This window comes from Physeter macrocephalus, chromosome 8 (genome assembly GCF_002837175.3).
Source record: "Physeter macrocephalus isolate SW-GA chromosome 8, ASM283717v5, whole genome shotgun sequence".
In the NCBI taxonomy this organism is placed as follows: domain Eukaryota; kingdom Metazoa; phylum Chordata; class Mammalia; order Artiodactyla; family Physeteridae; genus Physeter; species Physeter macrocephalus.
Genome location: NC_041221.1, coordinates 125,325,196 through 125,348,631, shown reverse-complemented (window position 1 = coordinate 125,348,631; position 23,436 = coordinate 125,325,196). Strand labels below are relative to the sequence as shown.

At 35.0% G+C, this 23,436-nt stretch overlaps 1 protein-coding gene and 1 long non-coding RNA gene across 3 annotated transcripts in view; one reads left to right on the top strand and one right to left on the bottom strand.

Annotated features, from left to right (window-relative positions):
* The window catches only part of FBN2 (fibrillin 2), a 224,600-nt gene that overhangs the window by 50,139 nt on the left and 151,025 nt on the right, over positions 1-23,436 (top strand). The window contains exons 6-7 of the mRNA XM_024120349.2: positions 12,123-12,320; positions 20,748-20,873. Coding sequence (XP_023976117.1) covers positions 12,123-12,320; positions 20,748-20,873 — 324 coding nt within the window. The remainder of the gene's footprint in view (positions 1-12,122; positions 12,321-20,747; positions 20,874-23,436) is intronic.
* LOC114486762 (uncharacterized) overlaps positions 4,292-23,436 on the bottom strand; it is a 59,742-nt gene continuing 40,597 nt past the window's right edge. Inside the window, exons 3-5 of one of the 2 annotated variants that reach the window (XR_003681037.1) lie at positions 7,200-7,259; positions 5,515-5,661; positions 4,292-4,410 (exon numbers count right to left, since the gene is read on the bottom strand). This is a non-coding gene — a long non-coding RNA (uncharacterized lncRNA). The remainder of the gene's footprint in view (positions 4,411-5,514; positions 5,662-7,199; positions 7,260-23,436) is intronic. The other variant, XR_003681038.1, reaches the window with a different exon arrangement.

The window sequence follows — 23,436 nt, the reverse complement described above, 5'->3', positions numbered from 1 at the left end:
AGGGAAGTATTTGGTAAGCTGGACTTCATTTATTAGCTAAATAAAAGGGTTACAGTCGTAAAACCAGGGAAAAAAATAAATGTCTACGGTAAAGAGCATTTAATGCAGAGTGAGAACCACTGAACAAACATAGGACACTGCCCCCCAACGATGATGCCACTGAGAGGTAGCAGATTGTGGTGCTTAAGGACATGGGTTTGGGGGTCAGATACATTTGTCATTTAAACTCTGGCTTTGTTATGCACTGTCTTGTGACTCTGGGCAATTTTATTTAATTTTTATTTTATTTTATTTAACCTATCTGAGCCTACTGTCATCATCTGTATAGAAAAGCTATTTATGCCAACCAAATAAGGTTATTGTACAGATAACTTTAAATGATGAGCATAATGTACTGCACAAACTTCACGGTAGGCACTGAAAAAGGATAGGAATGATTTATAGCTTCAAACATAACCTCTTAAAGAACTCTTGCCTCAACGCCAAAGGCTGTCTCACTCTGTTTCCTCATGGTGTTGAGAGACAGCTACTCCAGTGTGCATCAGTAGAACTTTCTGGGATGATGGAAATGTTCTTTGTGCTGCCAGTGTGGTAGCCACTAACCGCATGTGGCTCTTAAGCGCTTGACATGTGGCTAGTGTGACTGAGGAACTGAATGTTTGCTTTATTTAATTTAAATATAAAGTTTAAATTTAGAGAGCCACATGTGGCTAGTGGCTACTGTTTTGGACAGCACAGTTACAGATTATAACAAACCACATTGGTATGAAATTTATAACTGCTAAAGTTTCTTTCTCTAAAGGACTTTTTCATGTCACAGATTCTACAGTTTAAAAAGTTGGTTGTGATCCCTTGAAGAAAAAAAAACCACAAGGTATTCTTTTCCGGTGAATGTCATCAGCCACATTACTTAAAAACCTCCTATGCAAGGAGCTGATTCAGACTTTCACACTGTGGAAGAGAAAATATTCAGTGTAACCCACCGAGGATGTATTGAAGTTCACTGAAATGATGGTGTGCTTATGACCAAGTATTTGATGACCTTAATCAATGTCCCATAATAATAAAAAAAAATCACGTTCTTTGTTTATATGGTACAAAATTGTAAATCCATCTATGGAGGCAAGCTTTTTGATTGTATCCCTATTTATTTTTTGTCTATTCTGTCAAATTTGAAAAGATTCCTCTTATAACTTTACGCTTGTTTTACTGAAACTTTGCTATTGATATTTCATTATAGTTTTAGTGTATAAATCTTATATCCTCTTAATGAATTATAATTTTCAACCTTAAGTCAATATTCTTTTTTGGACTCAGGTATTGCTTTTTGTGCTTGAATTCCATTCTATTTGATATTGATTATTACTACTTCAGCTTTATATCATTTATGTTTTCCCTGATTTTTCTTTGTCCTGTTTTCTACTCTTTTTATCATTTCATTTTGATGTTTTTCTTATAGACAGAATAGAGCTAAATTTTGTTATTTTAATAAGATCTACAAATGATTTTTTGTTTGATTAAAAACTAAGCATGTTTGTGTTTATTGAGATTTCAGTATATTTGGTTTATTCCCATCATTTTACTTTATGTATAGAAGTCATTATATTTTGTAGTTTTCCTTTTTTCCCCTTTGCTATCATTTTTGGCTTAATCACCTACATTTCACTCTTCTGCTTCCACTGCCCTTCTTCCTTAATTAAGAAATTCTGTATTCTTTAAACTAGTGATTACCATTGTATTGAAACATCTGTCCCTCTCTTACAACTGTTCTGTGGTATAGAAATTTAAAAATACCTATTCCTCTCATTCCTAGACATTTTACTTGTTCACATCTCGCAGTCCCAAGTTGAGATCTTAGGAATAATTTATTTCCAAGTCCTCATCATGGCAAATACCTCTCCTATTCCCCAATTCCAGACATTATTATTTTAGGCTACTGTCTTACCATATAGCTCTTTTGTTTCAAGAATCCTTTCTCAAAAATTATAAATTAATAACTGTAAATGTTGTTTCACTCTATTTTAACTCTCTGTACTACAAATGGGAAGACTAATGCTAGGCTAGTCCATCTTCTTTGTAAATAGCCTGTTCTTTCTTTCTAGAGATGGAAAGATTTTTTTTTCCTTTTAGTCTTAAGGTTCAGATATTCAGAGATTTCGTGAGGCTTTTTTTAATATATCTTTTTTTCCCATTATTCTTGTCTAGGATTCTATGAGCAATTTATTTTTATTTTTATTTTTTAAATTTTTATTGGAGTATAGTTGCTTTACAATGTTGTGTTAGTTTCTGCTATATGACAAAGTGAATCAGCTATACGTATACATATATTCCCTCTTATTTGGATTTCCTTTCCATTTAGGTCACCACAGATCATTGAATAGAGTTCCCTGTGCTATACAGGAGGTTCTCATTAGTTATCTATTTTATATATAGTAGTGTGTATATGTCAATCCAATCTCCCAATTCATCCCACCCCCACTTCCCCCTGGTATCCATATGTCTGTTCTCTGTGTCTGTGTCTCTATTTCTGCTTTGCAAATAAGTTCATTTGTATCCTTTTTTTAGATTCCACATATAAGCGATATTATACGGTATTTGTTTTTCTCTTTCTGACTTACTTCACTCTGTGACCAAAAGATGTAAAGCTACTTTTCACTTAAGCTTAGGAATTCTTTTTTTCCTATTATTTCTTTATTTTCTATTGTTTTTTAAAAAATCTTATTTTGGAATTCATATTATTTACATTCTTGTCTTCAATCTCTGTCCTCCAAGTCTCATCTTTTACTTATGATATTAATTTCTTAGAAATTTTGCTCTGTGCTGTAAGCTATTTCTTCTGTCTGATCTTCTAGACAACTAATTTAGCTTGAGAAAGTGACCATTTGTTTTTCTGTTCTTCGGTTGAGTCTGAATATTGAAAGGGTTTACTTTCTTGAACCAAGAAAAGACTTTAGTCTTTTAATATGTGTTTGTCTATTCATGAAGCAAATTCCCTTAATACCTATACCAGTCAAGCTACCTGGGTTTCTCCAGTGGTTACAAACTTGTAGGCTGTGTAAGATATGGTCCTTCTTATTTTACTGAGCTGCTATTGTAGTACTGTAACCTTCCTGCTGAGAGGTCACAGGGGCATCTTTTGCTCTTGAGCCTCTCCTGGTCCTGATGTACAAGTAACAAGTATAGGCTCCAACCAGAGAGCCAGGAATGATTCACTTTACCAGTGTAGACCACCACCCATGCTGGACCACCCCTGCCAGCAGGGTCTGGGGACTCTCTGCTGTTCTTCATGTGGCCAGTCCCAGAGGGAGGAAGGGCCTCCCCCTTTGCAAGTCAAATGGATCTAATGATAGATGCTACCTGTGTCCTTTTAGAAGGCCTTATGACCTATGGTCTTTTTTGCTCTTCAGCATTTCCCTAAAACTCCCAAATAGTTAAAACCCCATTAAATGGATCACATGGCATTTGCTCTCTTCTCAGGAGAAATCCCAGCCCTGCCCTGGCTGGTTAGATGTTATACTGGAAGTTCTACGTCAGGGCAGAATCATAGAGAAGGGCTTTGGTTTTCCAGTCATATAGTGCAACATGTTTCCTGGGAAAGCTGTGATTTATGAGGTTTGGTTGACTCAGTGCATGTATATAGCTGCCTACATGGCTCAGGAGGAGTTGATTTAGGCAGAAATTTCAGAAAAAAAACAGTACATTGCATCCATATTATTACATAAAGACTCTGTCATCAAACTGTGCCTAATATTTTATTCACTGCTGCTTTAATCCAGTCTTGTGACCTCATTGTATTTGGTGCAAGGGATGTATAAGATCTGTTCAAACATTGGTTTCCATTGATTCTGTTTCTGACTTTATTGATAATGGATAAATGTTTTGTGAGCCCATATTACTTTTCTCTGAAATTATTCAGGTTTACTTAATTATACTATAGGTTTTTCTTAGCTACCATAAAATTTGGTACTTTGTTGATTTGACTTGCATATTATCCATCTTCTGTGTTAATCATTTATGTCTGTGGTTCCCTTATTAACTCATGACAACATATTTTTGTCTTTTTAACTTTCTTTTTCAGAAGTGACAATATCTTTCTGCTTAAATAATCTTACTAGTTTATAATCTTAAGCAATTTTTGTCATCCTTAAAATAAGTTAATTGGCTTTGCTCTTGGGAGAGTGCACTTTAAGTTCATAGGCCATGAGTTTTAGGACCACATCTTTGATGGCCCTCATCCTTATGAAACGTGACATCAAAGATAGCAATTTTGTTTGCATCATTGGCCAGTACCTAATTATCTTTCCTGCCTCTTCATTCTTCAAGTGCTCTTTGATGTCAGCAGTAGCCTTGTGCTTTGAAAGACTGTAAAGGGTGGTGAAAGGGGTCCTTATTTGCTGAGTCCACATTCCGCTGAAATATTAAATAACGGTATTATGTTAGAAACAAAATGCAATGCAACTGTGGTAATTAAAATAGTTACTTATCTATTTGCAGAAGCAAAGTCTTTAATGTTTCTCTCAGTGTAAGAGAGAGAATTTCTCCCTAATGTAATCTGGCTAGATGGAGACTCATCTTTGGGAGAATCAGAAACAAAGCAAGACCAGGCTTGCTCATTGGGAATTAGGAGATTGTACATTGGATGGGAGGAGGCATTTGTGGAGCGGTGACAATATTCATTTAAATGTTAAAGGACTTTGGTCTGTTAGGAGAAGGCAAAGCTACCAAAAGATGAGACTGTGGATGTTCTCTCTCGGGGTCTCCTGAATGCATTGTGCATGGTGCAGTGCTTTGGTATGAAGTGGATGGCCAAGTCCAATGTCAGCTTCACTTTTTTTTTTTAATTAATTTTAATTGGAGTATCGTTGCTTTACAATGTTGTGTTAGTTTCTACTGTAGAACAAAATGAATCAGGTTTATGTATACATATATCCCCTCTTTTATGGATTTCCTTCCCATTTAGGTCACCACAGTGCATTAAGTAGAGTTCCCTGTGCTATACAGTAGGTTCTCATTAGTTGTCATTTTATACATAGTATCAGTAATGTATATGTGTCAATCCCAATCTCCCAATTCCTCCCATTCCCCTCTCCTTTCCCCCTTGGTATCCATACATTTCTTTTTACCAGCTCTTTGATTCTCCACATATAACTTAGTGTCTGATTTTTAGTTTTTTCATGTGTAAAAATGACAAAAATACTTTTTTAGCACATCAAAATAAAGTGAGATAGTTTATAGAAAGGGTCATTTTAAAGTGCCTGCCACAGAGTTAATTTTCTTCTCTTGATTGTCAATAAGTAGGGACAATGAGTTGCCCTGTCACAATTCAGGGGAAACAATGAGATACCATTTTTCACTATTAAATTAATAAAAATTAAACCATTTGCTTCTACTCAGTGTTGGAAGGAGTGTGAAGAAATAATAGAGTGTAAACTGGTACCACCTATTCAGAGAGCAATTCCATAATATTTTTCAAACTGGCTAATTGACCCAGCAATTCCAGAGCTCGGAACTGACCTTACAGAAAATCTGCCAAGCTGTGTAGTGAAGAAGACCCACGCAGCACTGTGTGCACTTGTGGTCAGTTGTAAACAGCATAAATATCCATCCCAAAGCAGGTGAGCTGTGTGGAAGGGGGATGTTTCAGTGCCCTCAGTGGTGACTCTGTATATGAAAAAGACTCAAAGTTTATTTGTTTTGGTGTTAAAAATTCAGGTTTGCTTTATTTAAGTATACTTTCAAAACCCTGTTCATTCTGGGAGCTTTTTAAAAATATTTTTAAATTGTGTAAAATACATGTAATGCGAAACTTACCATCTTAACCATTTTTAAGTGTACAGTTCAGTGACATTAAATACATGCACATTGTTGTGCTACCATCACCACCATCCATCCACAGAACTTTTTTGTCTTACAAAACTGAAACTCTGAACCCATTAAACACTTAACTCCCCATCTACCCTCCAGCCTCTGACAAGCACCATTCTACTTTCTGTCTCTATGAATGTGACTACTGTAGACATTTCATATAAGTGGAATCATTCAGTATTTTTCCTTTTGTTGCTGGTTTGCTTTACTCAGAATAATGTCCTTAAGGTTCACCCGTGTCGTAGCATGTGTCAGAATTTCCTTCCTTTTTAAGACTGGATAGTATTCCATTGTATGTATTTTGTTTATTCATTAATCAGTCAATGGATACATGGGTTGTGTCCACCTCTTGACTATTGTGAATAATGGTGCTGTGTACATGGTTGTCCATATATCTCTTCAGATCCCTGCTATTAGTTCTTTAGGGTATATTCCTTGAGCTTTTAAATTTGGCATATAAATATCACTCATCTACTAATAAGTCTAGCAGATTTTAGTAGTCACTTTAAGAGGTCTTTAAATAGTATTTGGTTCCATTTTCATATGTAGTTAATGAAACACCTCCCTACCTTTTAAACTGCTTTAATATATTAAGTACACCTAATGTCTCCCTTAAGTACTTCAGTTGTGCAACTTAAAAACCTTTGTAAGTACTCAAGTTACTCTCATAAACCTAATTAAAATCTAAATGTCTAAGTACTCAAACTTACAAATTTATAAAAATCTGAAGTTCACTTAAATGATCCCGTTGTGTGTATAAGCATAGTCACATTTTAACATAAAAATCACAACTCTAAATAAATTACATAATTATTTATTTTAAACTGTCGTTACAAGGCAATCTAATGGAAAGGGGAAGATGCTATTAAACATTACAGGTACATAATTTTTGCACAAGTTCCTAAAAGCAAAAATATTAAATTAATGGCTTTGATTCTATTAAACATTTCTGTACTTAATTCTAAAATTTCCTGAGGGTGACAGATGTTTTTGCATCATGGAAGACAATCGCTATCTTATTTCACTTCACTTAACTGTGAATATTTAGACCCGGCATGAATTCTGGACCAGCAGACATTTAGGCAAATTTTATTGAGACTAAGGGAACTATAATTAGAGTGGTTGCCTTCTCTGCATGCTCCAGTTATATCTGTGATCAGATATTTCGGCTGGCAGACTGACTAGATAGATTCTCAATTAGAACCATAATGGGATGCACTAAACCTTATTTGTAATTGCTATGTCAAAAACTCCATAACTCAAAGGAGGCTGTCATATGGCCAGGATCATTAGACTTAGATTATACACATTCCATAGTTCTTCATTGTACTCACTCATGTCTGCAGCTCCCACACAAGACGATCACTTGATTGCATGTTGCATTTCTTAGGTTCCTGAGAATGGAAAGAATGGAAATGCCTTCTTGCTTAAGTTCAAAGACTGTGCAGCTTGATGGGAAATCTCACATATTTTCATATGCCTTCTGGGATCAGGCAATTATTTGTATACTAAAGTGGGGATGAATGGAATTTTGGATATCTTTATGGCCTTAATTGACTGCACAACTCCAGGGGATGTCATTTACATTACAGTAGTTGTGGGTAGCTTTCCTAAATTATGCAGTGTACATCTGTGCAGCTGTGAACCTTAACTGCATTCTGCGGACAGTTAAATAAATACTACTACAGCCACATGGACAGCTGATGTATTGCTATCACTGTGACTAATTTCCCGCCTCATGTGGGGCTTCTTGGGGACACCTAGTCTATTGATCTTACTGCTTTCTCCCACTTCTTAATCTGTAGGTCCATTCCTTTTTTACTTCCCAGCTCATCCAGCTTAGATTCCATAGTCTATAATTTCAAAATGTGTCTAACAACACCTTACACCCCCTTGCCATTCTGAATTTTTTTCTTCTCTGACAGACAAAACCCTAATCCTAGATGAACCCTTATCTCTGAGTGAGCTTCTCAGCTGCCTAGAGCTATTGGAAAAAGTCACAAAACAGACAGATGGGTCCCATTATAAGTTCATCTTATTCTTCCACCATAGAGAGGTGCTGTTGTCACCTGGGAATCTGCTGGATTCTCAGGTCAGCTCCCTCTCTTGGTATCTGCAATGTCCATCTCAGTTAGCCTCCAAGATTTGACACCCCAGCCAACCTCTGCCAAAGACCTACTGTCCCACCTCCTGTTTTACAAAGAAAAGAGAAGGTATCTGAGAGGACATTGCTCATTTTCCTCTACTATATAAACATGCCTACATCTCTGTGCAGCCTGCCATTCCTTCCTCGGGTTACAAGAACAGTGCTTTTTTCTTCTCCTGTCTAAGGATAACTCCACACAAATTCTGGTTTCACTCTCAGCCTGACTCCTTAGGGGTCTTATACTAGAAACTATTATTCTCTATGGTAATCAGAAACCCTCCCTTTCAACTAGGTCATTCCCATTGACTTTTAGTAATCCTCGTCTCTTCCACAAAACAAAACAAAAAGAATAAATAAGCAAAAAAATAAAAAAATAAAAAAAATTTCTCCCTCAATCCCAAATCCCCAGCAGACCTGTTTTTGTCTTTACCTTCTGGAAACCTCTGCAGAGGTTGTCTGGTTGTCCATATGACAATAATGCTCATCTTTGTTTAGCTATCACTGTTTAGCATCTCTAGTTATATTAAGAGGACTTGTGAAATATAGCAGAATTCCCAACTATATTCAATTGTATTTATTTAAAGTAAAATGGTAACATAGGCTATAATAATAAAGATAGAAACGAGAAAATATTACCACGGATGTGGAGAAATTGGAACTCTCACTCATTACTGGTAGGCATATAAAACCATGAAGTCATTTTGGAAAACAGTTTGACAGTTTCTTTAAAAGTTAAACATGTGCTCACTATATGGCCCAGCAAAAGGCCACTGGTTGGTTATCAGATGTGGTATATCCATATAGTGGAATATTATTCAGCAGTAAAAAGGATTGAAGTACTGACCCATGCCATAGCATGGATGATCCTCAAGAACGTTACGCTAACCAAAAGAAGCCAGACAAAAAAGATCACATATCATATGATTCCATTTCTATGAAATTGTCCAGAAAAGGCAGATTTATAGTGACAGAAAGATTAGTGGTTGATGGGGGCTGGGAATAAGCACAAGGAATCATTTTGGGGTGATGCAAATGTCCTAAAGTTGGATTGTGGTGATGGTTGCACAATTCAATAAAGTTTATGAAAAATCATTGAATTGTACATTTAAGACAGATGAATACATGATGTATAAGTTATACCTTAATGAATTTAAGTTTTTGATGAGTTTGCTAATTGTACCAATTGCTTAATGTGAATAAAAGTGAAATTATATAAAGCCAATTAATATGCTGTATTGCAGTTAGATATTTGAAAATCAAAATAGCATTATTTGTGTTTCATGGGATAATTTTTCACAAAATTTTCTTGGTCATATAGTAATGAGGAAAATATCTGTTTCCAACCCACGGGTGCCAGCATACCAAGTGTTAAGCAGTACACTCCTTTTATCCTTTGTTAACGCACTGCAAGTATGTCCTTACCTATGAATGGTTAGCATGGTATACAGTAATATTTTACCCGAAGTGAAAACTTGATGAGTGTATGGCCAATCATAACATACTCTTTGACCATAATTAAAATGCTAGTAACGTCTGGGACAGAATGTTTTTTAATCTGATCAGGAAATTTAAATCTCTTTTCAGTATCTAATATTTGTTCACATTTTACATGTGAGTAATTCTGGAATAAATAGGTTACATTGTAAGTTTAAATTTTAAGGTAATCACTTGCCAACCAGAAAGCAAAGTGTAACCATGTAAGAAAATAGATTCTGAAGCACACTCTTACCGAAGGGAAATATAGGCAGAAGAAATAAGGAATGGTAAACTCTGTTCCCGGGAAGGGGAGTCTGGGGTTGGCTTAATTAGGGCCTTTAACATGAAAGGTCGTTTGCAGGGACAAACAGCTATCCTTGTCCAGATAGTCCTCTTCTCCAAGAAGATCAGACTAAGAGGACATAATTTTAAAAAGGTGCTATAGTTAGAAGGAAGGCATTTCCTGAAAAACTGGTTTACTTAAGAATGAGATCATGAGAGAGGCTATGCAGGCTTCTCTCTGGAAATCCTAAAAGGGTACAGAATGTGAACGTAGGTATATATGCATGAATCTATCAAAAAAAACCAGAAAAAGAGACTTGGTGAAAAGTAGGCTTTTCCCTACTTGTTCAGAACGTGATACAATTTATCATAAGTCTAATATTTATTTAAAATGGCAAAATAACGTGTTGCCTGAAGGACAATAGAGTAGGTTTAAAAAATTTATGACCTAGCAATTTGTGGTATGGGAAGCATGCTTCTTTACAAGGTTGACATATCTACATGTATAATACAAAGATTGTCTTCTTCAAAAATGTGATTTGCAGCCAGCACATCTGTTGTTCTTATGTAATGGATTAAAATGAGCTATTTTTGTTGAAGTTCAGCTACAGAGTAACAGAATGTTAAACCAGCTTGCTAAAAAAGTTACCTATTTTAGATTTTTTCCCTTTATATTGAACTTTTAAAATGTTCTTCTATCTGACAAAGCCTCATTCTTCATTAAAAAACAGAAATTTTATGTGGCTCTAAGATGTATTTTTGTCATACCATAGCATTTAGATGATATCTAAGTTGTTCTTGTTTAGCACTTTGAATGTTAAATTATATCCAAGTTTGATATTTCCCAGTAACAGTTTTTCATAAAAATCTTACCAACATTATTGACTGTTCTTCCATTGAATGTAACATGGTTTTGTTCTTACAAAAATCTGAAATAAACTTGTTCTGGCTTTCCCCTTCAAATGGAATTATGTCATTCGCATTAAGGCTTATCAGGAAATCCTGACTATCTTCTTACATTCCCAAGAGTTAATAAACTGTATGCGTACAAATCTGTAAACGGGGGAAAAACTTTTTCACATATTTCTGTTGTAATTTGATAACAAATGTTAATCATTTAATTGGTCAGTCTTCAGGAAACTGACCTTTCTCTGATTTTCTGTGTCTTTCAAAACACAAGCAACAAATTAAAAATCCATTAATAATTCAGTTCTGCTTAAAATAATATACATATACTGATCATCTTAAAGAGTCATTTAAGTAAATTATAGCAGGAAGAGAGATATCATAGAAATGCCCAGCTTTCAAGTTGCTTGTAGTCTGGATCAGTCCTTCTTAAACTTTAAGGTGTGTATGGATCTCCTAAATATCTTGTTAAATGCATATTCTAAGTCACTGTCTGGTATGAGGCCTGAGTCTGCATTTCTAACCAGCTCCTGAGTGATGCATATGTTGCTGGTCCATGAACCACTTTGTGACCCAAGGGTCATGATAGCTGTCCTTAATATTCATAGAAGAGTCTGCATGTAGATCATAAGTGACACACATTTGCTAACGTTTTTATCATCATCATAACCGAGCTGGACAATTGTACACTCATCTTCTAGAGAATAGAGATCATATAATATTAACTTGGAAAGAATCCATGAACATGGGCCTTATTAGTACTGTCTTCCAAGCTGAGCTACACATAGAACTAAACAGACTGACAAGGAAACAGAAATCAATTGTTAGAACTAAATGATTATAGACAATCTGGACTGCCCAAATATAGATGTGATATGGAAGGGTATATCTTCATTGGTTCTGTTTTGATTTTCTGAAATTTTGACCACCTAGTCAAAGAAGAAATTTTTCTAGGTAAAGAGGAGTCATTAAAGCAGGTGCCATCAGGGCACAGGTGGCGCACACCAGTGAGTGGAGAGGGCTGGGTGGCTGTGGCGGTGGTGTCATAGAGGGGACACGCTTCACTCCACCACTGCCATACAACATGTCAGACCTAGCGTAGCCAGAACTTCCAACTTTTTAAGAAAAGCCAGAAATATAAATTTCATGTGAAATTTCCCCATTTAAAAATGTTGGCTACTCATTTAAATTCTTTTAAAACATTAGGCGGCCAAGAAAACACATCTGTGTCCCAGACACAGCCCTTGAGCCATCTATTTACAGTGTCTAGGGTAGAATACATTGAATTCTTGTAATGTACTTCTCAATATTGAAAAATTATGAATTTTCAAAATCAAACACATTGGCCTTTTGTCACGTGAGTCTCTGTTTTATGTATTTGGCGGTCCTGGTGTAAGATTAGTGTGTGATCATAAAACCTGTCTTTCTGTCTTCTTTCACATTCCAGATTACAGGACAGGCCCATGTTTCACTCAGGTCAACAACCAGATGTGCCAAGGGCAGCTGACAGGCATTGTCTGCACAAAGACTCTGTGCTGTGCCACCATTGGACGGGCCTGGGGCCACCCCTGTGAGATGTGTCCCGCCCAGCCTCAGCCCTGCCGGCGGGGCTTCATCCCCAACATCCGCACTGGAGCTTGCCAAGGTGAGTTAGCCTTCAGCCTGTGTGCACAGAGTCACCCACTGGGCTCCTTTCAGTGCGCTGGGAGAATCTGGCACTGTGGATGGGAACCTTTAACCCAATACTGTTTCCAAGAGGAGCCTCATCAGCAAACCTGACTAGAGATGGCTTACTTTCTAGCCACCTAATAAATAATTATTTTTCAATTGACAAAAAAGGAGAAGATATATATGAAAAGTATGAAAAACTGTGGAAAATTTTTTAAATACAATTAAAAATATTCAGTAGAGTCAGAGGATAAGCCATTCCATGTCTTCATCCAGATGGTGCTACATACTCTCTGCTACAGCCCCTCTAACTATGCTTATGTAAATACTCAGGTGACACATTTTTTCTGTCTTTCCAATCTCATTCAAGATATGAGAACCTGAACCCAGGTGACAGGGAGAAGTGAGCCGTCCGGTATTGTTATTAATAGTGTCTTCAGAGACAAAGTATTAACTCCATCCATGACTGTAGTTATTTCTGAGCTTATAACCAGTTGGTTACAATCTTGTCTCCAGGCAATCTTCCTAACCACATATCAGGGCTAGGTTGGGGCCCTGAGGATGCTACAACCATCAACTTTAAACCAAATAGCCGGAAATTGTTAAATACTTACTGGATAATTACTTTTCAGCCACCATGATTCTTAGCCTTTTTTGGCAACTTCTCTGACATCATATGGATTAAAAACGGTTTTAGAGCTTGGAACAGAGTGCCATAATGAGCTTTCAAATGGTAGTAGGATCACAGGAAACTGGAAAGTACTTTTGTATTATTCACAGAAATGATGTTACTCATACTTAAGACATGAGAGTTAGGTTTATTTGTTCTAATTAAATCATGTACAAAGTTAGATGTGAAATCTTTCAAATTGATATTAGTGACATTACCTAACCAGTGTCAGAGGTAGAGAGGTTACCTATCCAGCCCATGTAAATGGTATATTGCAGAAAACCAGGCCAGTGCCCTAAAACCCAAATGAGAATTGTAGTGTGGGGAGCCTGTATATAACCTCAGTCCATTGAATAATAAAATCTGAGTGCTCTGTGTAATTTGGTAAGTGTATCTCCAATAGTGGTCTCCAAAGATTTGTGTTAGTTTTGTAGTTTTATAAAAGGTAGTTTAAAAAATGATCTGTATCTAAACTCTTTCAAATCAAAACTACAGGGATACCCAAGAGATGACCATATAACCCAGCAGATTCACAACTTTATGTTTACTTGCATGTAAAAGCCTTGTCAGCTGTGGACTTAGAATGGTTTTGTGAGTATTTTGTCTCTTGGATTAATACCAGCCACAACAAATGTGAAGTTTGGGTTAAATGTCATTTTTAATCTGTTGTTTACTATGATTAATAACATTCTAAATCATTGATATGACTATCGGTATGATTCTGTAGAGTTCCTGACAAAGCAAGTTTTTTCTATAAAAGATACACTATACTATATAGTATATAGTATTTACCATACAACATATAATTCCTAGATTTGATATAGATTACTGTATAATTTATGTAATTTAATGGATTACTATTAAAGATAAAACGCTGTATAGATCTACTAGATTAATACTGACTAGATTTACCAGAGTAATAATTTTTGTTTATTCTCTAGCACTTATCACCTTCTAACGCAGTTGCTTATGGTCTTTATTGCTTTTACTGTCCCCAGATAGAATGTAAGCTCCATTTGGGCAGAAATCTGTTTTATTCATTAATGTCTCTGAGGCATTCTAACATGCAGTAGATACTAAGTAAATATCTTTTGAATTAATAAATGGAATTGATATTAAAATACTTCCAAAAACCACTGTTTCGTAGAAATAGTCCAGGTTGAGAAAAGCCCTCAACTTCAACCAAAACGTCGCAAATTATTGACTCTCCTCATCTTCTATATTTGTACTTAGGCTTCTTTACCTTGATATTTTGACAGAGAGGCCTAGTTCTTCTGAACACAATTATGAAAAGTGTGTGATCTGATCTCAAACTTCCTGAATGTCCTTCAGGATTGAGTAATGTCTGAAGGCTTATTTGTTTGAATTTGTTTATGTAGTAGAGAGAAGTTTTGGGCTCCATTTGCCCAAGAGTGTAATGGATTACTACAGCTACAGGAGCAAAATGAAATTTGCCACATTGTTAAAAGATCTGGAAAAGTTGAAAAAGTTCTGCTTTATTTCAAAATCATGGCATCGTCATAAAGTTCTCAATTAAACACTAATCCTCAGTTCAGGCTATTTTAAGACTCCATCTTACTGTGATTTCATTTTTTCCTTTAAATTCCTAGACTGTTTCCCAAATACTCTGCCAAATTAATTTGGAAGATAATAGGATGTAAAAAAATAAGATAATAAAACATGATACACACGTCATACTTTTTTTATATAATAGTGATCTTTTTTATAGGGTAACTGAAAATTTTTGTGGAGTTAAAAATAAATTTCAGCTGTGTAGATGATAGCCAGTTTAATATTGGTTTTAAAACATGGTTTATATTAGCCAAGGGAGGACATTTCTGAAGTTCTAAACATAAAACTATCCTGTAGCTGATGCAATTAGTGAATTACTTTATCTATGGCTTAGGAGGGGATGAAATAAGGTCTTGTAGTAAACCAAATAAATGTGAAAAATGAGGACCAACAGAAAATTAAGATGATACTTTAAAAAAACTAAGCTGTGAGGAAACTAGTAAATTCTTTTACTTTTCACTGTTGCTGTCATGACTTTCTTTTCTCAAATAAGCAGTGTCAGAAGAGTATACCTTCCTAGGGTTCTGTGAGGTCAATCATAATGATTCTTGACTTCTTTCATATATAGAGCATTTCAGTTCTAGCCCTTATGCCTAAGTCTAATCTACATTTAGTCTTGTACATTCTTCATTTTATTAAATATTGAAGGACTAAAGTTGGCTCACATAAGCCTTAAAATTTAAGCTAGCATAAAAATGAATGAATTAAAGGTAATAAAAGTGGCATTAAGCTCTTTTCCAAGAATATCTACAAACTTTAAATAAATATGTCATAAACTGTCACGTGCATGTGTTGTATTATTTTTTTACAAATAGGTTCTTTTTAAATCTTTACTATCTTACACATTCACTCTAATTAGAAGGGTATTTTATTTAAGAATAGTACTTGACTTTCAAATAGAGTATATTTAAAATTTTTTAAAATATATTAATATTTGTATAATTATTAATTTATGTTTCTTGATTTTTAGAAATTAGGCTTTTAAACCACTCCAGATGTTTCAAAACTGGAAGTATGGCAGAAGAAATTTGCTTATTTAAATCCATCTTTTGCTTTGTTATAGACAATAGTAATAGACTGATGCTGGGCCTCTGCTCCATTCTAAGCAGTGTGAGAGGCATGGAAATTCTGACATACGTGACAGAGTCAGGACCTAGCTAGGACACAAGACAGGGACTTAAATAAAGAAAGAGCAGTATAGACCGTGAGTCAGTCCCTGCAAAACAAGTATTCGTGCCTGTTCTTGTCAAATGGGATTAGTATTCAGAAATATTTAATCCTTCAATCAGACTGCGCATGAATCATGTAAAGAAGATGAATCTTATCTGAAACCAGGCAGGCATGGCTAGTTCCTCAGGTGTATACTGAGAGGAAGATGCTCTCAGTAGAATGTTATTTGCAGGCCTTCTGTATAGCACAAAATGAAAAGGAGATTTGGTTCATCTGATTAATATAAATTATTAAACACAAATTTATCTTGGCTGTCTGCATTGACCAAGTTAACCAGATCATTGCAAAGTTTAACTGTAGTTCACACTATGTGAACCCAAGCCGTTCCTAAACAATCCAAAAAATTTACCTAAAACATAGTTGATTGTAGAAACTCGTATTGAACATAGCAAGATATTGCCCTTCTTCTTACTCAACAAAAACTAACAAGAAAAGGAATAATAGAGAACAAGCCCTTCTAAAATAAAACTCTGCAACCCCCAGTTCAGAGCAGTGATGGACACATGGCAGTTGTTGGGAAGTCATGGGGACAGGGAGAATCTTCTATGTGTTTGCTGTGAGCATTAGCATCCTGAAAGGCTGTTGAGTGGTTGTGGACGGTCTCTTGGAGAGGAGGAGTATATCCCCATAAGAGAGGGATTCTACTGCAGGCCCTCGGAGTAACTGAAGGCATATGGAAAGAGAGTCTTTGGTGGCAAGCCATTTCTAATATCCTCTAGTCAGCCTTCCAACCCAGAGATGCTCCTTTAGGTAAAGGAGGGGGAAGGAAAAGAGGATGTGGGAGCCACTAGTGAGCAGCTTGCAGAGTCTGTATCTGAAAGGGCAGAAGGTGGGAGCTACACCACTACCTGAAAGTTTAAAATTAATACCCAGGAGGAAAAGAAAGTCGAGAGAGTTTGGTAAGAAGCTGCAGGAGTCCCTATAGAAGTTCTCAAATCAACCTGTTTCTTCTTGGCTTTCTCCACTTTTGCTTCAGCAGGAAATGCCCCATTTAAACGTGAGTACTAAAGAGAAAAGGCTTACATATAAAAGCTGGAAAAAGAGAGAAATAACATAAGGAAAAGGCAGAGGAACATGCTTCATGGAAGAATTACCTAAATAAACACAAAGTTCATATACTCTTTTATCTCAAGGAAGTGAAAAATAATATGGTTCTTCTCTTTAACAGGTGCTCAAAGAAGCATTGTAGGGTTCAGAAAAAACAATCAGAGATAGTGCATTGGTAGCACTCAAGAAGCTGAAGAAGGATTTGAAACTTTACCTAATGAAAGGCAAATGTTACACATATACATACAAACATACATAAAACTGAAAAAATTCAATGACAAAGGTTAACCTTGAGGAAATCACAAATCAAAATGTCTGAGGACAATAAATAATGATTGTAAAGAAGCAGAAAGTGAAGTCAGCAGAAAGGTTGTAAAGAAAGCTGAAGAAAGGAACTGAAAAAAAGCATAAAGATAATATAGAAAAATTTTCTAAAAGAGATAAAATCTTCAGTTTGCAGACTGGAAGGCACAAAAGTTCAATAAGAAAGAGAAGATAAGGAAAATTTTGTGGGCATAATAAGACAGAACAAGCAAATATCTTTGTTAAAGGGAATATCCTAACTGGTCTCAAACTTCTGTAGAGCAACTCATAGACCAGAATACAGTGTGGCAGTGTCTACAGACGTCTGTCTTTGATTTACATATATGTAAATAAAAGTACTTTAGTTGCACTGTAAAGAATCAACTCTAGGGGGGCAGAGTGGAAGCAAAAAAAACAAGTTAGAAGTTTCCTGCAGCAGTACAGGTGATATATCATGGAGGTTGAGACCAGAATAGAGGCAGAGGGCCAAGATTTGAGATATATCTGGGAAGTAAGCACTTGTTACTGATGGAATGAAGTGAGACAAGTGAGAGGATGCCGAGTTTATCTCTTATGTTTCTGCTTTGACATCAGGATAAACAATGATGACATTTGTTGAGATAAGGAAGATTGAGACAGAAACATGCTCTGTTTTTTTTTTAGTTCGGAGTCCTACAGGTAGTAAGTTACCAATATTTGCTTGTTGGGATGATCATTTATTCAACATTGGAATTTTGTGAATACATGAATAGGTATTCTGGCCAGATCAAACCACATTGAACGGTTGCCAAGACACCCTGTATGTCTTAGGCTCCAGTCAGAGACAGACCTATTCTTCAATTGTTGTACTAAAAGATTGGCATTTGTTTTTGTAGAAGTAGAAGTACTATGTATGAATATCTGTGGAGTGTAGAATAAGAACTTACATTTTAAAAATGTATCTAATTTGGGGACAGGCCAAGTTAAAAAATCATGCACTATTAATACAGTAATAGGAATCAGTCCTTCGTTCCCACAGATATAAATTAAATGAACCATTTTTATATGCCTGTAGCACTGGCACATTTTTTCACATTTTAATGTCAACTAAAAATAATATACAATCTAATACTAATTTATATAATAAAATCAGTTTAATCTCAGGGCAAGTTTATTTGAAGAAGTTGGAGAATAAATGAGTTCATAAACTAGAATTACTATTGCTTTGTTACATTATTTATAACCTTAGTAGACATAGACTGAAGGGATTATATAAGGTTTAAGTTTCAAAAGATTCAATTTTATTCTATAAAATCCTTACATGTGATTTGAAGTTATCCAGCATTTAAAGAAATAGTAAGTTTGTGCCTGAATGGAAGGGAGGAAAAGAAACCCATCTGTATAACTTCGACAGTGGAAAACTAATCAGACGTTAGTAGTTCCTTATGCTATCACTTGGAAGATGCAGAAACTCTTGCATAATTTGGAGGTCTGAGGCTTGCTTCTTTTGTTTTTATAGGGAGCACTCATGTGTGCTTCTAGGTTCATGTTGATTATTTCTATAAGATTTCTTTAAAATTTTCTTTTTTATTTTAGTGATTAACTTGATCTGCCCAAAAGAAATTAATTCTGTATAGCTGCTCACTCTAGGATATTTCAAAAATAAAAGTTTTATTTATTTTTTTCTAGGAAAGTACTTTTTAGGCAATTACAAAATAAACCCTGTAAAGTCAGATTGCTTTTTCCTTTGAAAAATTACTGAATCTACTAAATATGTAGTCAAAGCTTTTATGAATAGTTTTAAGGGATTTATAGGTTTGGCCTCATTTTTTAGCTTATACCGAGATATTCTTTATCTGATTTATCTTCCAGGAAAAGAGGTTTCTAAGGATGTTTTATACCACACTGTAATGAGGGTGGAAATGTAGTACATTTTAAAAATAATACAGTTTGAAATGTAAATTAAACTGTTCAGGATATAAACCTCCTGTCATATATTTCATTCTAGTTGCTTTTTGTTTGGATCAGCTATCCTTTAATAAGACAATGATATCTACTTTAATTTCAGGATAAAAATACTTTGGACTATTGTAATTAATTTTATAGACAGATAGTTAAAGTGAGGAAGAAATAATAAGGATGCTAAGCTTTTTTGTAGACTTAAATTCCCTAATTTACACACTAAATAAGATACACCAAACTTGTGGGCTTACCAAAAAAATAATAGGATAAATATACACTGACATAGAAATATATCCACAAAATATTTTAATGGAAAATAAACAAGATGCAGAACAACACATACAGTGTGATCTTATTCTTGTGAAATAAATGGACCACCACTCTGAATGTGTGTATGAATAAGTCTAAAAGAACAGACTACTAACTTATATCAATGACTATCTCTTTAATTTTCTATTTTTCTGCATCTTTAATGTTTATTACGATGAGTATATGTTATTATGTAATTAAAGATGTAATATTAATCTGTTATGTTGGCCTGTCAATTTGACTATGTAATATAAATTTGCATAAACGTATATATTATATTTCCTTTTATATACAGTGTTCATCATAACAATATAGTGAATTACCTTTTACACAAAGAGAAATTAAGGCAAATTTACATAGATATAAAATGAAAGATTCAGAAACTCTAAATAAAAGAATTTTTCCCAATCTCCTATAATATATTAGCTCTAGTTTTTTTGTACAGGCCCTTTATCAGGTTGAGGACATTCCCTTGTATTTCTGGTTTACCAAGATTTTTAAAACAATGAGTGTTGAACTTTGTCATTGCTTTTTTCATATCTGTGATATACTCATATGTTTTCTTTTCCTTAATCTGTTAATATGATGAATTGATTTATGCTTGAATGTTGATACAACCTAGTTCCTGGGATAAACTCCACTTAGTCATGATGTATTAACTTTTTAATATATTGCTAAAGTTGACTTGCTAATAATTTTTGTGTGCCTATTCCAAAAAGATATTCTTCTCTTGTTTTCCTTCTATGATGTCTTTGTCTGGCTTTGGTTTCAGGGTGATGTCAGCTCAATAAAATGGGTTGGGCAGTGTCTTCTCTTTTCTGTATGAATTTGTGTACAACTGGTATTGTTTCTTTCTTAAATGTTTGAAAGAATTTAACAGCAAAGCCACCTAGACCTGAAGTTTTCTTTGGGCAAAGATTTTAAACTATGAATTAAATTACTTTAATAGATGTAGGTCTAGTCATATTATCTGTTTGTTCACCTGAGGTGGTGAGAAGTTGGAGGATGCTGAGTGCCCATCACTGGGAGAGTAAACACACTAAGTGTTCTGCAGCAAATCAAAGCAAGGGATTGGTTGCCCACATAACAATATGGATGGACTGTAGAAACAAAATTCTAAAAGAAAAAATCAAGAAACAAAATGAGATCTTTAACATATACCATTTACATAAGTTAAAATGCATGTATACAAAGGGATCCTGACTCCTCACACCTCATTCTCTTGAGAACAAGCGAATGTCTTCTGTGCATTGAAGAAATATGTATGTACAAATAGACATAGATATTCTGAAAATCAATGATATCTATATTGTAAATACTTTCTTCTTACAGATGTTGATGAATGCCAGGCTATTCCTGGGATATGCCAGGGAGGAAACTGCATCAATACAGTGGGCTCTTTTGAATGCAAATGTCCTGCTGGTCACAAGCAGAGTGAAACTACTCAGAAATGTGACGGTAAGTGTCTCTATTTTGAGGGACATGTCTAATTGTTGACTCTGAATCCAAGAAAAACATGATTTCATTTTGAGTTTTGGAGGATTTAATCACAATTGTAATTATTTATTTTAATATGAAAGTGAAGGAATAACCTTAGAGTGGTTTTGTATTAGTTTGTGTACTTAATGGGGTTGATTTGGAAAAAGAGCCAACGATCATTTTACATTTGTTATCTCAGTTTCTATGTGGTAGTGAGAATGGGAGTAATCCAGCCATTTATATTTTTTCCTTAATGAAATAGTTTTCTATTTCACTTATGAAATTATATCAAACATTAAAATTGGGTACAGACTAGTTCCTAGGAACAAAGAGAGTGTTTGATTATAGGTGAGAAGGCACAGCCACCCATTGATGAGAGTGGTTGTGACATTTCCATTAATCATCCAACAATGTATTACTTCTTAGTTGAAATGGAATGAGCCTTTTCTACAGCACGTTTCATCAAAACAGCGTATAGAACCAAGACACAGTTTGGCGAAAGTCAGTGCAACTCTATTCGCACTTGTCTATGTTCTCTAGGAAAGGGGGCTATTGATGTAATGTAGGCACCACCTGGAGCCCTGAATCCAGTCCTCTCTTTCCTTATTTCCTGCCCAGGCAGCCAAATCCATTTAACCAAAGCCCAGAAAAAAGTATGTGATTTAATGTTTGGGATTGGTGGGGAGTAGTAGGATTGGAAGAAGTGGTGATTAGAATTTGAAAGCCAAAGGTTTTATGAAGCCTTTACTTTGTGTCTAAGTCATGTTTATTTGAATAGGTCTTAAAAGTGAGTATTATCAATTTTCTTTGGGTTATAGTGTTTCTTTATGTAAAAGATCAAGTGGTATTTCCTTACATAAAATTATTTAGTGTAATTGGTGGCATAATATATCTGGAAAGACTATAAACTGTTGCTACACTCAGTTACAGGTTTTGAATTATAGTCAGTTTACATATAGTTTATGTAGTATCAATGCAGAAGTGGTGCCATAAGTTTAAAGTTACTGTTTGTTCTAAATAAAAATATGATGATAGCAATTACTTTTGACCAACTGTCAAAGGTAAGATTTTAATTTTTTATGTGGATTACAATGAATGTAAAATATAGAAGTACTAAAAGATTTAGTTTCAAATGATGCCCTCCCTATTTCTATTATAGCACATTTTATATTTCTGTTCATATGGCAATGAAATTCTCCAAAGAAATCTTTTTTAGTCTGTAAGTTACTAGATCTGTTCAGAAATAAGAAAGGTAACTCTAGAGCTTTGAATATGTCATTAGGGGAGTGGTGGTAGCATTAACAAGAAACTGCAAAGCCAGCGTAATAACTTTGAAAAATTGTGTTATTCATTTTTTTGTATGTGTATTTGTTTATTGACCATCTCACTTCAACACTTGAGTCAGATCATTGAGGACAAAAACTCTGTCTCGGTTCACGCTATATCAAAGAGCCTGGAACAGTTCCTGATATATCGTAAGCTATATTGATTAATTGGGAACAGGCTAGATAATAAGTTAAGTTCTTTTACTTGGGTTGAATGTCCAAAAGAAGAGAAAATATGGGGCCAGAGTTGAAATTGTATTTGGAAAGAGGCCAGTGATCTTCATGATGGGAACTGGTTGCAATTCAAAGACCGAGAGCGCGAACATTAAGTGCAGTTTAGCATTTTTAGATTCTTGTGTCATTGTCCCTCTTTGGTCACCTGCAGGAAATGCTTTTGAGGTCAGGGACCTTCACTCTCTATTTAAAAGAAAGAACTGTCTTTTGCTTGTTCATTGGGATATCTTCTTAACTAAAATCTTATCCTAAAAGACTTGTTCTACTGGAAGTTTGAACATATATAGTTTATACTAAAATGAAAAAAAAAATGGTGAGGGAGCATTCATCTCCTAATTTAATATTTGAAACCTGTGACTCTATATCTATCATTGAGGCCTGTTTTGTTTCACATCATTAGTCGGGTGGATTCTCCTGTGGGATTATTTTTTTTTCTTATGTTCAGTTATAGGCTACTGTCCGAGCAGTTAATCTGAGTCCAAAGCAGAAAGGAATATATGTTTCTCTCTCTCTGTTTGTCTGTAAAAGAATCAGTTATTTTCCCCCATCACTAAGTTAGTATCCCAGATTCAATAAAACCTCTCATGTCTACTAAAGTCATGTCTTATTTCTCCTGGGCCAGATTGGCTACAAAATCTTTTCCTAATTCTGTCATACAGTGGGCAAAATTATTCTTTGGTGGAATAATCTATTTATTCACATCCAGAAGGAAAGTTGTTTCAGTTATTTACTCTTTTCAAAGATTCATTCATCTAAATGTCTGTTTAATTTAAATGAAGAAGAAAAGCAGAACATATCAATATAATATGAAATGGTATATCAGAAGACTGTCCACATTTTTCTTTTTTATAATAAAATATGTTATTTTGAATTTCAGCCCACTTGGATAAAGCACAAGTAGGTACCAGATGTCCTTGCATGATCCCTCCTTCCAGACTATACCTTCTCTGACATTCTTTGAGCTAGTTATTCTTTCCTGGCTT